Source organism: Pogonomyrmex barbatus, unplaced genomic scaffold (genome assembly GCF_055798465.1).
Source record: "Pogonomyrmex barbatus isolate J1 unplaced genomic scaffold, ASM5579846v1 scaffold4, whole genome shotgun sequence".
Lineage (NCBI taxonomy): Eukaryota > Metazoa > Arthropoda > Insecta > Hymenoptera > Formicidae > Pogonomyrmex > Pogonomyrmex barbatus.
In genome coordinates this window covers 1,103,595-1,122,946 of record NW_028297138.1, presented here as the reverse complement: position 1 = coordinate 1,122,946, position 19,352 = coordinate 1,103,595, and the positions used below count along the sequence as shown (strand labels likewise).

At 33.3% G+C, this 19,352-nt stretch overlaps 1 protein-coding gene across 29 annotated transcripts in view; it reads left to right on the top strand.

Annotated features, from left to right (window-relative positions):
* The window catches only part of pHCl-1 (pH-sensitive chloride channel 1), a 1,184,550-nt gene that overhangs the window by 296,791 nt on the left and 868,407 nt on the right, over positions 1-19,352 (top strand). For 24 of the 29 annotated variants that reach the window (XR_016140122.1, XM_089080706.1, XM_089080698.1 and 21 more), the window contains one exon: positions 8,252-8,376. Coding sequence is in view for 28 of the 29 variants with exons in the window: in XM_089080706.1 (XP_088936832.1) it covers positions 8,252-8,376 (125 nt within the window). In the remaining variant the exon portion in view is untranslated. The remainder of the gene's footprint in view (positions 1-8,251; positions 8,377-19,352) is intronic. The other 5 variants (XM_089080702.1, XM_089080695.1, XM_089080693.1 and 2 more) reach the window with 1 other exon arrangement.

Below are 19,352 nucleotides of genomic sequence, written 5' to 3'. Positions count from 1 at the left end.
TAATCAATTATTTCCTTCATTGTCATCTATTACAGTATACTCAAGTTCGAGATATAGCGATCTGAAAAAGATTGAATTTTTGAACTATTGACTTCAAACGATTAGATACATTCAAGCGTGATTTCATCATGTTGGCAACATCTTCATGCAGTTTGTCACTAAGTATTGGTTTATGAAACAAATTTAAAAGTACAAAAGCGCCAAAAGTTGTCAATATAGTAAGTGATTCATAATCATATGCTAATGTTGCATTGTGAACTGACATGGCAAAGATTTTAAACTTTCTTTTGAAACGATCGAAAACTAGCTTAATAATCCAACGTACTTTAGTAACAAATTGTGATGAATTTGCTTCTAGAGTATCTGATTGACCTGGAGCCAGGACAATGAGATTTCCATTTTTTTTGTTTTCTTAAGTGTTCCAAAATATCTCGAAAGCCTCTGTCAACTAAGACATCACCTTCATAATGTTCATTAAACTTAGAAATCTTTCAAAACATTCTTCTAGTATAGACGCATCATTATGCATTGCATCGAGTGGCCCAAGAACAAAAAGCACATAACCATCAGATGCGCAACCTGTCATTGGTTTTACGAGGCATCTTTTTCTGCTCGCTCCTCAATTGTTTCTGCCCTGCAAAGTTCTTTGATTTTTGTGCAAGACGATAAGTGCAATCAAAAACTGCACAAGCTTTATCATCTAGAATATCAAATAATTGTAATACTTTAGTTATAGAAGTAGTATGATTCCGAGCGATCATTATTAATGAATGTAGGTACAAAGATTTTTAACAGATCTTCTCTAGCATAACTCATATGATTTGCAATAATTCTCTCAGAGACATTGAATAAAAAACTAAGTTATTCGAAAGAGTTATTATTAGAAAAAGCAGTACGTAATTTAAATAAAAAAACATCTACATGCTGAGGTATACATGTACGAGTAAAGCTACATACTTTGTTGAATTTTATCGCCAAATCACATTTTGAATGTATCATTGTCAATAGAATCTAAAAGATCAATATTAAAAATTGGATGATTCTTTTTTGTCATTTAATTCTTGGTAGTATTTATACATAAGATTGCTTATTATTTTTTTTTCTTCAAGTGCAACTTCCTTTGATACTTGCTTAACAAGAGACCAATAGTTATTAATCCCAATATGATTGCTGCACATGCGAGCATCAGGTTGAAATAAGAATTTGTAATTCATTAACAATTCACGAATTCACGATGATTTGAATTGATACAGAAATATAAGTTGTCAATATCTTTACAGGAAAATGTGCATCGATTATGTGAAGAAAGTTCAAAGTCCTTTTCTCTAAATGTTATCGAAGTGGTGATAGAATAAAACTTATCGTCTTTTGATCTTTTTTATTTATCACAACATATGCACTTTGTAAAAGGCATTTTTTTCTAAATAAAGGAAATATATATTCATATTGCAAAGAAACTGTCGTAATATTATGAATCTAATAGAAAAATGCTGTATTATTTCAAATAAATAAAGACTTATAAAGTCTACTGATCTCGAAAAATATATTTTTATTACAATAGAAAAAGGAAATAATTATACAATATAATAAAAAATTTCGATCGTGAAAAAGAGAATTTTGATATTTTTATTTAGATATGTTTATTTTGATATGTAAAAGTGAATATATATGAATTTTACACGCGTAGTTTGCTCCGAACTTTGCTTCTATCCTCGAGCACTTTTCTTAGATTCACTAAGTCCTCGCGCTTTTTCCTACAAAAGACTTTAATATATTTTTCTAAAAAGGGGGTATGGGAGACTTCCGCGTACCGATCCTCGAAAATGCGGCCGAGAATCTTCTTCCCTTTTTTCGCTATCTCGGCAATGAAAGGAATGCTCAATTTGAAACTTTTAGAGGATTAATATGTTATGGTAAGCTGTCACTTAGCACCGGTTTCGATTCCAAATTTGAAAGCCGCAAAACGGATGATTTTTGGCCGGTTCTTTGACTGCCACTCGTTTCATATTCAAAACATTAATACAAATTGCTTCGCATGAGCCGTAAAAATTGCTTCGCATGAGATTCCTATTTCTTCAGCAATCTCTCTAATGGTGATTCTACGATTAGCAAGCACATTCTCTTTAACTTTGTCCGTTTTCATCACTGGTAATGTGCTAGGATGCCCAGATCTCGCATTATCTTCGATGTCTTCTCAGCCTTCCTGAAAACGTTTGTATTATTCATAAACTTATGCTTGTGACATAATATCATCGTCAAAGGCCTTCTTTAACATTTTGAACGCTTTGCTGCACTTGATTCCGTTTTTAACGCTAAATTTCAGATAATCCCTCTGATCCAACATTTCGCCACACAAAAAATTGCCGAACACATTGAAGTACGTCTCGCTTATTCGCTTGCCAAACACAAACTAAGCGTCGCAGCTGGCTGAAATTTGACACTTCACTGGCAATACTACCAACTTACAAAAAAAAATCAACTCATTGACAATATACAGCATTGCACAGGATAAAGAAAAAATAAGATGAAGCACTGAGTTGCAATAAACTTTAACGAGAAAACACTTAGTGAAAGATTCTTCTTCTGAACAATATATAATAATTTACCTTAGTGTAGATATAAAGAGAACGGAACAATATGTTGAAACTATGTTTGATACGATCAGCGCGGATTCTGAAATCACAATGAATGAAAAAGAGAGCGCATGCTGGAGCAACGATAACACGAGAGGGTGCTCCGATTGGTATCGCTTGCTTGATCGATGGCGCCACTGAGCGAGAAATATTGCATACTAATTGAGTAGAATGGAGATGATGCATGATAAACTTATTTTTCAACTTTCCATTTATTTGCTTCATATTGAAAATGCTTAGCTCAGAGCGCAAATGTTCGAAACGTGTTTTAGGGTGAGCTTTGAAAAGATCAGACAATTGCTCGCCGGTAGAAACATATTTTTACTTTGATTTGTTTTGACTCAATTTTCTCTCGAATAAAATGAAATTTGATGTCGTATGTTTTGTGTAGTTCGAGATTGTGCCAAGCGAATGGTGTTCTAAGTATCGACAAATAATTTAGTTGCCTCTTCAGAAAAACAATCTAAGTTGGTTGCAATTGTCTAATCTATATTGCATGCCATCGCGGCAGCAACGTACTCGCATTCTGTAGTGTCCAGCGTTACAATTTTTTGTTGCTGAACCGATCAGTTGACGAGTAAATTATTGATTTAAAAAACGTATCCGGTTATAGACTTCTTCATCGTCTGTGAAGTCCGCGTCAGAATACCCGGTTAAATTGATTGTATTTTGTCTCTTCCATATAGTATGCCGTAGTTTACTGTACCGACAAGATATTTGAATATTCGTTTTACAGCCATCCAGTGGCTTTGATTATACGAATTACAATATCTATCGATCAGATTCACGGAGTAACTGATATCGGATCGAGACATCGTGAGAAATGTCAGAGAACCTATTACTTCGTGATACAGAACATTTTTTACTGCCTGATAGGCTTTTGCTTAGGACAGTATGAGAATCTGCAGAGGTACCAATAACTTTTGCATTTGTCATATTAAATTTTTCGAGTATCCGTCTTGTGTACGAGTTTTGATGAATAAACATTGTTTTCTTCTCGCGATCTCGTATGATTTCTAAAGCGACGAATAGACTTGCATTTCTGGTTGTGATTTCAAAGAATTCCTGCAGATAATCTAAAACTATATTTAACGATTTTAATGATTTACTTGCTATAAGCCCGTCGTCCACAAATAGCGCAAGAAATACTTCATAATTGTTTATAATTCCGATAAATGCATTTATCTGCGTTGGTCGCACGGAAATTAAAACGGTTAAGAAAACTGCGAAATTTTTTATTCCAACAACGAGACGCCTGTCTTAGGCCGTACAATGATTTGTTCAATTTACATACGACGTCGCGTTTTTACAAGCTTTCAGATCATCTGGTATCTTCATGTAGATGGTCTCATTGAGTTCTCCGTGCAGAAATGCCGTCTTGATGTCAAACTGCTTCATCTCCAGGTCCATCTGCATCACGATAGCCAACAGGATTCATAATGAGTCGTACCCGACAAGAGCAAAGGTTTCGTTGTAATCAATACCTGATTTCTGCTGAAAACCTCGGGCGCACAGTCTCGCCTTGAATTTCTGGGCGATTCCTTCGTTGTCTCGTAGTATTTTAAACACCCATTTTGAGTCGATCAGGTGCTGATTAGATAGTCTAGATACTATTGTCCAAGTGTTGTTTCTGTTATGAGTGGTTAACTCATCTTCGACCGCTTGAGACCATTTTTCAGCATCAGGACCGTTCGTTGCTTCCTGCAACGTAGTATTATAGATATGTTAATCGATCGACAAAATTGGACTCATACCTTTTTGGTGGTTTCAGACTTCTATTTCTGAGTTGACGGTCGTTGAGATTGCGGTTGCAGTCGAGAAACAGATTCGGCATCGGACTGTGCTGCTGCCTCTCCGTCGGATATTTCTATAGATTCGTCTGTTCATTCGCTCTGGTGATTTCCTCCGGGATTTCCTTTCAGATTGTTTTCAATCCTCCGCATCATTCAGATCTGAGATGGGAAGACAAGCTCTTGAGCAGGTCTCCGCCATGGGCGTCGTTTCAATTATTGAATCTCACGTCACGGAGACAATCACCTTATCAGTATTAGAGTCGTACAGTCTATAATTAGTGGAATCGTCTTGGTAACTCACTAATGTGACTTTTTTCGCATTCGACTCCAACTTCTTGCGGAATTGTTTATTGATATGAGCTTATCGATATGCTTCCATTTCAAACACTCTGATGTGCAACAGATTCGGCTTTCTTTTCCACAACATTTCATATGGTGTTATTCTTTTTTTCTTAGAAACTAAGGTTCTTTTTAATATGTATACGGCGGTGTTGACGGCTTCTGTCCACAATTTTTGAAATAGATCTTTAGCATGCATCATAGTTTGCATACTCGACAATTCTATTCTCTCGCTCCGCCTTCCCGTTTTGTTCGGGAGTATGTGGCGCGGTACTTTTGAATCTGATTCCGCGGGATTTCATATAATTTTCCATAATTTGATTGTGATACTCCCGCCCATTGTCGGCTCGCAGAACTTTTATTGAGTAATTGAATTTATTAGTTAGCATTTTTTTGAAATCTTTAAATCTGTCGGCAACATCGGATTTATGTTTTAGAAAATATACGATTCTATACCCACTTGCCTCGTCTATGAATAACAGAAAGAATTTTGACCCTCCGATCGATGTTTCTGGGAACGGAAATTCCATAGATGTATGAATGAATATACTCGCCTGACTTCCAGTCCCGCTCGACATTTTCCTTTTTAAATTTGAGTCTGTGCGCCTTTCCGAATTGGCACGGTTCACAAAACCGTCTTTTGTAGAGACCCTCACTCCGTCCACCGTTTGCTTGTCAATCACTTCTCGCAACACTTGTTTGTTGATATGGCCAAATCTTTCATGCCACCCACGTAAATTTACAGATATATTAGCTTCCTCTGATTTTTCACAGTCGGAAAAGTAAACAGTAGATATTGTTATTTTCGCGGTAACCAATAGCCTGAACAGCATTGTCGCGCACAAAAGTCACTTCTTGTTTGCTAAAGATAATTTTGAAATCATTAGCTGTGCATACGCCCACTGAAAAAAGATTTTTTTTTTAAATCCGGAACATAGAGCACGTTGTTAATTTTTTATTTAGTCCATTGTCCGTCGATATATTTTTCGATCATGACTGTCCCTTCTCCGCGCATTTCTCGCTGCCCATCGTCACCAAGTGATACAATATCACCTTTTCTTGCCTTAAAGTTAGTAAGCTATTCGCGTCGATAAATGATATAGCGCGAAGTACCACTATTGGTAATCCAGTATCTTTCAGGTCTCTAGAGAGCAGTTCTTGTTGATATTTATCGAAATTCAAATCTTGTTGTTTGCTACTGGAATCGTCATTGGAGGTTACGAGAAATGTGCTCGATTCGCCACACCTCTTATCTTTCTTGTCCTTGAAGTCCTTTTTTTTCTTGCAACATTCTCTCTGAAGATGTCTCTTTTTCTTGCAATAATAGCACTCGTACTGTGATCTTGAAATATTCGCACCGCTCCTTGCTCTGTCCTTCTCTTTCTTGGCTCCGATTTTGACCGCGAGAGCACTTACTGCTTCTTCTTCAACGTTCAGCTTTGCTTCCTCCTTTATTAGTCTCTTTTAGGAAGTTTCCGATTTTCTAGTAGTCTCGTTAGTTGGAACACTGTCCCAGGCAGTAATGAACGTACTGTACTTAGACAGACGTGAGTCTAAGATTTGTGCTACCATGTTCAGATCGTCTATTTGCTGACCTGCGTCTTTTAATTGATTCACCAAGTTTTGGACGTGGGTTATGTGTTGAACGACCGAATCGTTGGGATTCATTCGATACTCATGGTATCTCTGTATTAGCAGGAGTTTGCTAGATGCGGATTTTTGCTCGTAGATCTTCAATAATGTTTCCCACATCTCATTAGCCATCGCGTATGAGATCAATCCGTGCAGCTGCTTGCGTTCCATGAATGTGGAGGCTCATGGCCTTGGCATTGTCTTTTACCCATGTCTTTATATTCGCCTCGATATCGACTGGCTTCGGTCGAATGCCAATGAAATCTTTCAGCCCGTGAGCCCTGAGTAGTTGCGTAATTTCGAACTTCCATGTTAGAAAATCTGAATCATTGAACTTGGTTATTCCTTTTCCTAAGATTTCTTCTGCCATACTTGCAACGTGGCAACGGAACATCTTACACTTCGCACATGCACAGTGAATGATTATTCCGTAATGACTTTTTCTTCGCAAGCTCAGTCCTGAACCCATAACCTGTTGCGCAGGATAAAGAAAGAACAAGACAAGCACTGAGATGCAATAAACTTTAATGAGAAAACACTTAGTGAAAAATTCTTCTTCTGAATATATAATAATTCACCTTAGTGCGGATATAAAGAGAACGGAACAATACATTGAAACTATGTTTGATACGATCAGCGCGGATTCTGAAATCACATTGAATGAAAAAGAAAGCACGTGCTGAATCGGAGCAGCGATAACGCGAGAGGATGCTCTAATTAATATTCGAATCGCTTGCTTGATCGATAGCGCCGCTGAGCGAGAAATATTGCATACTAATTGAGTAGAAAAGAGATGAAGCATAATGAATTTATTTTTCAACATACAACACGTGCAATTCCAAAATTTTCGTTATTTTTTGATCAGACCTCGTATGTAATAATCTTGTATAATATAAGTATGTATAATATAAGTTATATAAGAAAACATAATTTATAATTTTTTGCAGTTTGTTCAATATAAAAATTATCTTACAATTAGTATAATTTTGATTTGAGCTCTTTCAATTGTGACTGATAATTGTCGATCGATCACGCGATCAATATCTAACATAATTGCGTGTAGATGGCTTAAATATTTCCCTTTTCTTAACTTTAGAGCTTTTTTTATAAATATTTATAATTGATTACTTTTGACAAATTTATATATTACTTCTTAAATTTTAGTTCAAGAGATTGAAGTAAAATTACGGTTTTATACAATTTTTGCATGTAGAAGTATGTAATCTAGGATTTTAGAAAAACTGGAAATAGTATTTTATCATGTATTTTACTGATATTATTAATGCTAGAGTAATGACAAAAAATTATATATATCAGTATACATTAGTATATATCACGAATGTTTCGATTGTATTATTATATCGAATGTGTTAGAACAATAGATTAAGTTATAAGTTAAGTGATGAAGTTATAAGTTAAGTATTAAATGCAGTCTTTTATAGTGCTTTATAGAGTTGCGTTTTTATTGAATCGATAGTTTATATGTACATATATTTTGGATAAATACTTGTTTTGTATTTAGAATAGTAAACGCGTGCAATTTTAACAAAGTTAAATTTGATCATCAAACTGAATAATATTTTCAAGGTGACTGATCTATGGGATTATTCCATTTTTTCTCACTAATTTTTAAACAATTAATTATTTATTAATAATTAATTAATAATTAATTATTATTAGTTTTTGTAAAATATTGTACAATATATTCTTTTTGATTCGCCATGATCGAGCAAAATGACTTTCGAGATATTGAGATAAGGAAGATTATCTGCTGAAACTTTATGAAAAAACTACGCATGCATCGTAAGCTCGCCAATTTCCTTCTGGATGTATCTACAATACGTTGTGTTGCAGTTTCGAAGAGGGAAAGTCAGACAAGGAAATTTTGGACAACCTGCTGCTGTCGACCCGTTACGACAAGCGGCTTCTGCCCCCGGTCCAAGGTACACTAAGGCTCCTTTTCCACTGCCATAATCAAGGCAATTACTGATCACAAATGATTCTTTAATCATTCAGAGCACTTTGAATATCAGCACCGCTATCACCATACAGCACACCATACAGCACCACACAACCATAGCTCACTGCTCACTCCTCGTCATAAGAATATCTCTTGCAAATTGATATATTCTCAAAAATATTACATGAAGAAAGTGCGCAAAAATTATGAATAAAGAAACACATGATAAGTTATGAATGAATAAGGCGCAATTCTAGTGAGCCCTTTCTTTTTATTCTGCGTTTATAAAAGAAAACATTTCAAAGAAAACATTTAAAAAAATTAACGAACAAAGGGCAATGAGAAAACGCGCGGTAAACAATGCGTAATGAACTTTATAAATCTTCTTGATTAAGAAATCTTCGTTATTCAAATCAAACGTTTCGGCTCTCGTATTGAGCTATCTTAAGTGATTTAAATACTGAGAAACTGAATATATGTAATTATGACCTCGCAGGCTGAAAATATGCATAGAATTACTTATTTCGGATTTATTTATGTAACTTATGGTGCGTTTGCGGTTATTTTGTTAAAATCATGGATAAAATATCGTAAAATTATTATTATGAACTTAGTACGTATCAGATTCCTTAAATTTTGTATTGATTCGAACATTGTTCCATACCATTTAAAATTTCTAGACAATTTCAACGTGGTGTTCAAACAACATTGTAGGAACAAATTTAGACTTCTTAAAAATAAGTTTATGACATCCTTGTTAAGAACAGAGTTAAATGATGCTTATCGGATCCTGAGAAGTTCTCGAATCGAGATTTTTCTTTCTGGTTAGAAAGAAAAATTGCGAGTCATGTCTCAAGCTCAATATACAATAATTTTGTCATCACGCAAGAAAAAAGATTACGTTCCTTTTATTTTAACTCCCCCAAAAATATGGACAAAAAATATATTGGTTGGATTTGAAACACAAGAGAAAATTAATTAAAACAACAAATGCTATCAAGTACTATTGTGCTAACAGTTCGTTTTCCTCCACTTTTGACTCCACCCCTCCTAAATTCTCTTTCCACAATATAAAAAACTTCTCCCATAATAATGTCATTCATGAAATTCAACTTAATCCTGAAGCTTTTACCAATATAATTACTAGTACTTCTCTGAATATACTCAAAGATAAATGATTTCTTAACTTATCCCCTGTACACATTCCGGATGATGTACAATGTTTGTTACAATTGGGAGAAAATTTCGCATTACCGAACAGAAATAATAAAAAAATGATAATTGAAACAATAAAGAATGTGAAAAAAACATCAAAAAATTTCCAGAACATACAATTACAACTAAGAAATAGATTCATACCGATAATTAACAACACTTCATCTCTCAAAAAAATAATATTAATAAGAGGTTATTACACTTATATGAGAGTAAGTTCTTTTATTAAACACAATCCTAACATCTTATTTACTCGAACTGATAAAGGCAATGTTACAGTGGCACTTGATAGAAACATGTATTTCTCTAATGTTAATGCTCTGCTAGAGGATACAAACACTTATATCAAAGTTAATAAAGATCCGACTAAGATTACTAAAAATTACGTGATCTATTTAAGTCTTGGAAGACCTTTGGCTTTATATCTGACGGACTTTTCAATTATCTAGCATGTAGTGATGGGTTATTATCTAGAGCATATGGTCTTCCTAAAATACACAAACAAGGTTGCCCATTCAGATTAATCGTATCATTGATAGCCCGCTTTATGCATTGGCATCAACACTTAACAGAATCATGGTGAAGAGCATTCCTAAACCGAAAAATCATATAGGTAGTTATATAGATAATAGATAATTTTAACTAATTGAACAATTAACGAAGTTACATTGATGATAATTACTCATTAATTTCGTTGGATGTTAAATCGTTGTTCATCAATGTTTCACTAGATTTGGCTATGGACAGCATCTCCAAACGGTGGGATAATATAGCGCTATATTGTGATATCCCAAAAGAAGAATTTCTTAAAGTCTCTGTGGTCCTACACTCCATCTATTTTATTTTTGACAGTCAAATCTACAAGCAGACTTTCAGTCTACCTATGGATTCTCCGCTGTCTCCAATTATAGCTGATTTGATGATGAGGGATCTGGAGGAGAAGGCTATCGAGATGATTGACACAGATTTACCATTTTATTTCCGATACGTTGACGATATCGCGTTGGCCAGTTGTTCCAACAGGATTGAAGATACTCTTAGGATTTTCAACTCCTTCCCTCAAGACTACAATTCACATGTGAAATGGGTGGACGAGAGTTGAATTTCTTGAAAGTTACCATGAAAATTACTAATAACGTTATTCATTTTGACTGGTACCATAAGCCAACCTTCTCTGGTAGATTTTTAATTTATCACTCTCAACATCCTCTGTCCCAGAAGAAAGGCATGGTTTTTGGTTTAATAGATAGGACCTTCTCCTTATCACCCTCAATATCACCAAAAAAGAGAATTAATTGTGTCCAATTTACTAAATAACGATTATCCCCTTACATTTATCTTCAACTGTATATCTCAAAGGCTTAAAAAGATATTTTCTAAAAATAATGACACACATAATAATGATTTGGTAATTATTGACAACGATAAAAAAACTAAATGATTCACATTATCATTTAATTCTTCCAACGTGGACAAATTCAAGAAAATTATTAATGATTTAGACTAAACCAGCCTTTTTCAGCATGAGTAAATTGAGTGAGATAATCTGTGCATATAAGGACAGAAATCCGGTTGGATCACGAAAAAATGTAATATACAAAATCGAATGTAAGAATTGCGAGAAGTGTTATGTGGGACAAACTAAGAGACAGCTAAAAACGAGATTGAATGAGCATCGCAGTCATATTCGGAGAAATACGAACTCTAAATCGGTTATTACAGATGACACAAAATGGAAAGTGGACATGAGTTTGCTTGGGATAATGTTAAAATTTTAGACTCTGAATGTGATTGTGGTAAATATTTAATCTCGGAGATGTTGTTTATTAAACTACAAAACAATAATACGATAAATCTACAAACGGATACAAAATGCCTTCATCATGCTTATGTCTCTGTTCTTGATAAATTATAATATATATAATTCTTGATCTCTGACTTGTTTATTATTTTCAACTCAATTCCTTTCACATCACGGTTTTTCGATTTCACACAGTATATGATTGTCTTTTGACTGATACGTTTTTAATAATTGTAATATTATATTTAATTTTAACATCTCTGTAACGGTTCTAACTTTTTTGTGCTTATATGATCTATTATGTATAGCTTGGCTTTAATGTGGTGAGTAAAGAAATTTTATATTACTTAAATTATTAGAATTTGATTCCAACTATATTCGTGTGCTGCTTTATCAGGGACAAGACGGAAAGATTTGCTCCCTCACACGACTTGGCAACCGTAGTGAGCGACACATTTTTTATCAAGCCACATTAGAGTTCGGCATCTACTGACCATACTATTTATCACTGAAGATGGCTCAATACGAGAGCCGAAACATTTGATTTGAATAAAGAAGATTTCTTAATCAAGAAGATATATAAAGTTCATTGCGCATTGTTTATCGCGCGTTTTCTCATTGCCCTTTCGTTCGTTAATTTTTTTTAAATACTGAGAAACTGAATATATGTAATTTCAATATTTTTTAATATGCAAGGTCCAAAAAAATTCTTTTGTCAATTTCAAATTATTTGAATTTATGGAAAATTTGACTCAAAATGTCTTTTTTCCATTTTTTTTTTAATAAAAATATTAATGATAAATTTATAGTTTGTCTTAATCAATATTTTCTAGTGAATCTTAATAGATTCTGCGCCTTGTAAAAATATAATAAATGAATAACTTGTAAAATGTTAACTTTAAAATTGTATATTTTTAAAAATATTTTAAAATTTAGCATCAGTTTCGTGATTTAAAGTTCTTTTGTTTTTTATTTATCAGGTAATCATTAATCTTAAAAAATTTTATTATCATACTATAATTAAAATACTGGTTTTTTTCAACATATGTCTTAATTTATATTACGTAAAATTAGAAATACATTATATTTATGATATTATGGACCATTATATAATGGTCTACAGAATCAAAATCCAAGTTATAATGATCCAAGTTATAAAGATCCAAGTATTAATGATTTCAAATTGATCCATCACATACAGCGTGTCTCATTTTAAAAGTTCCAATCAAATACTTCAGAAACACTGCGTTAAATCGAAAAATGTTCCAGATAAAAGTTGTATGACTTTGAGGGGACATAAGATAGTACCATTGGTTTGACTTTGAGTGGTGTGCTCAAGGTCAGGGCAAGGTCATTTTGAGTTTTTTAAACGGAACTCTCCATTTCTCATTGCATATTCTTATAGCTTATCTAGACGTAGCTTACCTAGACATCTTTTCAGAATACTAGAATAAAACATTTTTTCATTGAATACTTTTCTTATAAAGCTTGAAATTTACTGTCGGCATTAACAAAGGTGATCGATTGTCTATAAAATCGGTTAAAATCTCTCGAATGTCATTCAGGATCACAATCTTGATAACATTTGTTAATATCAAGGCCATTGAGAGTTGTTCCTCTTATTTTCATTTTTAAATACATAAAAATTTCGAATGGTAAGATATTCTTCGAAAATTAATTATCAATCTGTTTCATTAATGAGGATTAACTAGTAAGTTTGCGTGAAATCCAACACTAAGCATTACAAAATCAATTGCTGGTAGGTGTAAAAAAAGATAAAAGATATTATCCTTTCCTAACTCTTAACCAAGTCTTAACTAAATAGGATCATGGAGATCGGGTATTGTTTTGTCAGTGGACATCACAATAAATTCAAATATACAAACGATAGCGATTATTTTTCAATTACTTTTTAATGATAAAGCTATTTTCCATAATGGGACATTGAATAAGCATAATTGTCATTATTGGGCTCTAGTTAATCCTCGTTAGATGGAGCAGATTGATAATCAACATCATTGGAGTTTAACTGTCCGGTGTGGAATAATGAATGGCTATGCAATTGATCTTTATTTTTTCGATGCCATAATTAATGGTGAAAATTATTTACAATTCTTGAAAGATGATCTTCACTGATGTTTATTAATTTTACTTGAAGCTGCTGATCGACATCGACACGAAAAGGAGAATAATTGCAACAAGATGATGCAGATGGTTATTATGCCAATATGATTAAAGATTTTCTCAACAATATCTTCCCAAATGGATGGATTGACAAAGACCTAGTAAGACATATCATGATGGCCAGCAAGATCGCCCGATCTATCATTTCTTGATTTATGAGGCTACTTCAAAGATATAGTGTACCAATCGGAAATATCGGAATACACCAACAACAAGAGATGACATGAAGAATCTGTACTGTGTGCAACATTCCACGACATATATTCTTGCGTATGATTAAACATTTCGTCGTATTCAATACTGCCAACGAGTTAACGGTAGCGACGAGCTTCGAACATCTGATTTATTGAAATATTAGTTAAAAAAGTAACATCAACCTTTTTCAAAGTTACGTGATGTTTTCTTACGTGATGGGTTTCGGAATGCAGCTTGTTCATCGAGTGATTGATTCTTACTTATGGATCTAATTATTTATGCTTAACCTTTGTTGATAGAATCAATTATCCATCTTGCGTTTATTGACTGGCTCAACTACAGATTTTTCCTTCATTGGCTGGATCATCTTTCGATCTTGCCTTCATTAACTGGATTATCGATTTTGCTTTCATTGGTTGGGTTATCCTCCGATCTTCTTCCAAATATAAAAAAGGTGTAAATCCGACTGAGTAACCTTCGCGTAATACTTTTGGGTAATGCCGGTGGTATTGTAAATTTCAAGCCTTATAACTCGAAAAATACTTAATGAAAAAATACTTTATTATAGTGTTTTAATTTTAAAAAGCTCTCGAAGTAAACTACGAGAATATGCAATGAAAAATGAAGAGTTTTATTTAAAAAATTCAACGTGATTTTGTTCTGACTTTGACAATGCCATGCAAGATCAAATCAATGGTACCATCTTATGTTCTTAACGAAATAAAACTTTCGTCTAAAACATTTTTCGATTTAATGTAGCGTTTTTGATATATTTGAGTGAATTCTTTAAAATTGGATATCCTGCATGATTAACAATGAGTAACAATGTCAGTAACTAATTATTATTAACTGTTAAGAAACAAATTAATGATGTGATTATAAAATGAAATTCTAATAATTTAGTTGCTCTAATTTGTGCAGATATTTTATTAATTAAATAATAATTTTATTATTTAGATTAATTTACGCAATAATATATTTGCCATCAGAAACGAGACATTTTTAAGTATATATAAAACTATATTTAGGTATATAAAACTATATAATTTTTATATTTAACCGACACAATAAATAATACACAATAAAAATACTTCTTTGAATTCTGATAATTTTGACAACTTTCATAATTTAATAATTACATTAATCACAATTATTCTTAATTACATTTTTGCAACAAAAAACAATTCCAAAATACAATATTATTTAATAAAAATTGATCTTAAGCAACTTTATGATAGCTTTATAGAGAATTAAAAACTGTCACTTAAAGTACCTGACAAAAGATTTTGTTCTAAAAAATGGGATATATTAGGTGTACAAAAAAGTTCTGAGCTTTTTTTTGTAAAATTCAATTTTTATTCAAAAACAAACAAAAAAATATTAATCAACGAAATATTCCCCGTTTGCATCAACGACCTTTTGCCATCTTTCGGGTAGCTTGCGAATTCCTTGACGATAGAAGCTCACCGGTTTCGAAGCGATAAAATCATCAATGCATTTTCGTATCTCTTTAAATCTCACGAAATATGTATCAACCAAATGATGCTGCAGCGACTGGAATAGATAGTAATCGGAAGGCGCCATGTCTGGGCTATCCGCCGCGTGCGGGAAGAAGTTCCCAGCCTAACGCAAAGATATGGTCCTGAGTCGCTTTCGCAACATGTGATCGAGCATTGTCATGAAGCAAGATCACTTTACGACGTCTTTGGCCAGTAAATGGCCTCTTTTTTTCTAATGTATCGCTCAAATTGGTCAATTGTTGTTAGTAGCGGTTTGCCGTGATTGTTTCACGCAGTTGTAACAACTCGTAATACAACACACCTTTCCAATACTCCACCAGATACAGAGCAAAACCTTCTTGACGTGAATATTGGGTTTTGGCGTTGATGTCGAAGGTTGACCAGGGTCAACCCATGATTTTCTACGTTTAGGGTTATCATAAAGAATCCACTTTTCATCGCCTGTAATGATTTTGTGCAGAAAATCTTTTTTCCGGAACTTTGAAAGCAAAGTGAGTGCAGTGTCACGCCGACGATTTTTGTTGTCTTCGGACAATTTCATGTGGAATCCATCTGCCTTCCTTCTGAACTTTTCCCATCGTATGTAAACGTACGGAAATGGTTTGTTGCGTAACGCCAAGCTGTTCTGCAAGCTCTTTTTCATGTTTGCGCAGAGTTTATATCCAGCAGTGCTTGCAATTCGTCCGTTTCAATCTTTTAAGGGCGTCCAGCACGCGGTTCATCTTCAAGACTGAAATCTCATTTTGGCGAAATTTTTGATACCATCTTTTACATGTAGTATGACTTACAGCGTTCTCTCCATATGCAGCACAAATCATTGCAGTGGCTTCAGCAGCATTTTTCTTCAGATGAAACGCGAAGTGGATAGAAAATGCTCTTTTGTTATTGCTATCGTGAACACTACTGATTTTTGAGGTTATGTGCATCAAACGCCAATTTGTATGGCATTTTAGAAGGCCAAATGTCAACGCTTTAAAACCGCAAAATGGCGGGAACATATATAAAAATTAAATTGTTATTTCGGTTGTATGAAATCTAAAGCTCAGAACTTTTTTGTACACCTAATATTTAATCACAGTATATCTTACATATATAAGCTTCTTCTGCGTATAATGTATAATAAATTGAACAAACACTTGCGTGTATAAAATTGGTGGAATGAGGATACGATTATATTACTTTTGATATCACTCTCAAAAATCCATAACGGAGTTATCTGCACGCCGGTTTTATTGGAGCGATAAGCGCCGCGTATTCGGAATTCGGTACCACGATAATAGAGATATTAGTGACATCACTAATGACAAGTATTTTATCGGTTACACATACGCCGCGCCGCTCCAATATGCTATTACCTTAAGATTTTAATTACAGTACAATTTAACATTCTTACAATAATGACATAAAATAAATGTAACATTTGTCACGAAATATTACTGTTATAAATATATCGTCATTTAACCGCCATTTTTAATGAATAAATAATGAAATAACATTTTTATAATGTTATTTCATTATTTAATTATTATTTTTCTTAATTAAGCATGATATATATAAGAAAAATATTTCCCATATTTAATATAATTATTGACAAATCTATAAACAAATAAACAAAATATATTCAACAATTTATAAATAATTTTCATAATAAAAATGATTTTCATTAAACACAATATACTCGTAGGTTCACGCATCTATATATGTAATTAAATTATCCACAAGAATTACATATGCAATTAAGATTTTAAAATTAAGACTGTTTATATGACAATATAATAACATTTAACTATCATATTTTATGTCGAAATTCCGTGTTCATTTATATCATCATTTCAGTTGCATCCCATTATAGAAGTTAAACAATATCGAGCAGGATCCCAAGTAGGATGAGTGATCGTTTTAAATGCAATGATATAAGATAAAAAATGTTTCATTACTTTCTCTCATTTTTTTCATTTTTTTCACTTATTTTTCACAAGAGATGTCACGTATATTATAGATTTTCACGATTTATATGGCTGCCTGAGATACACTTATGCATGCCCTACACGATATACTGTTTTTAAACTATTTTCATGCTATAGCCATACTGTGGGATATTCTCCAGTACATACTAGGGATTAGGTTAGTGAGTGGTAGTAACAATCTAAGTACATTCCACAGTATATCGTAGTACATATTTCGAATGTTCGGAGAATATCTCGAATTTACTTGTATGATATCCTGTGGAACGTTCTCAGAATAGACGAGCGCTATTAGGGTAATGATGTCATCTTGCTACTTGGGATACGACAAATGATATTCTATTTTATACGAATAATCTTAGTATCATCATATAATCACAGTACATTCAGTATAAATACAGAATATTCGTTTGAGATAATGTGTTGATAGGGTATTGATAGGGGTGTTGACAGGGGATATTCGGTATATTCTAAAGATGAGCTTAAGGATATTCGAGAAATGATATCAAGATGTCATATGAATGTTCTCTGGTATATTAGGCAATAGTATGATCACAGTACTTTCAGTACGAGTGTAGAATATTCGAATGATATCATGTGCTATTAGGGAAGTATGATTGTACAAGAAGAATACTCGACCAATTAATTAGCATAATTTATAATTCGAAGCACAACTTGTCATGAAATATATGTTTATATAGATATAAAAATCGATGCGAACGAACAATATAATGATGAAGATATAACTTATTTCATTCTAAATTAGAGAAAGAGAGAAGAAAGATGGAACAAATAAAAAGAATAGAGTATTTATTAAATATATTGCTAATATGTCCATTTCGCGATATACGCGTATTTATCACATTATCAGTCTCATCGATCCTGTGGATAAATCAAGCTGATAAGTCAGAGTCACCGCAGGATCCAATGAACATTAATTCGCTAGATCCTATAGTGACCCTGACTTATTAGTCTGATAATCCGCTGGGTTGATAAGATTAATAGTGACATCTCGCGACAGACATTGCAGCCGTACAAAGAGGATGACAATAATGATGACGACGTTTCTTAAAGTATAAAAATTTCCAAATCGGACTTTGCGTAGCAATATCTCCGCTTGTAGGGTACGTAGCCGAAAAATAAAAATACTTTTATTATGCAAGTTGAACTCAAACTATCGATCAAGTCTAGAACTTGATCGGGTTAGCCGTTATTGAGACTTGTGCCAAAATGTTCGTCCTAATTATTTATACATATATAAATACTGAATATGAAGTTCATACAATTAAAAATAAAAATTTTCAAGATGGCGGCAGAAAAATTTTTAAATTAAAGTACAAAGTTGTATTATTTACGATCCTCTAGATCTATAGATTATAAAAATAAAAAAATGAAAAATGACTTTGAAAATATTTTTGGAATTTCAAGGTCACACTTATTCCAAAATCTTAGTTTTAAATAAACATATATAAATGCTGAAACATATATAAATGCTGAATTTGAAGTCCATAGGATTAAAAATAAGAGTTTTCAAAATGATGGCAGATAAATTGTAAAGGAAGAGTTGCGGAGGAGATTCAAAGATATAAGGAAAAATTGTGAAAGAGTTGCAGAACAGTTGTGAATAATTGCAGAATAATTGCGGAATGGTTATGGAAGAGTTGCGGAAGAGGTGCAAAGATATGTGAAAGATTGTGGAAGAGTTGCCGAATGATTGCGGAATGGTTGCGGAAAAGTTGCGAAAGAATTGCGAAAAAGGCGCAAAGATATGCAGAAAGAGTGTGGAAAAGTTATGGAATAATTGCGGAATAGTTGCGAAAAGGTTGCGGAAGAATTGCGGAAGAGTTACGAAAAAATTATGAGAGAGTTGTGAAATGGTTACGGAGATGTGTGAAAAGATTGCGAAAGAATTACGGATTGCGGAATAATTGTGGAATGATTGCGGAATGGTTACGGAAGAGTTGCGGAATGGTTACGGAAATGTGCGGAAAGATTGCGAAAGAGTTACGGAGTGGTCAGGAAATATGCGGAACGAATGCAAACATATCTGGAGAGGAAATACAGGAAGAGAGAAAATATGCAGAGAATGACCGTAAAATTATATAACATTCATATT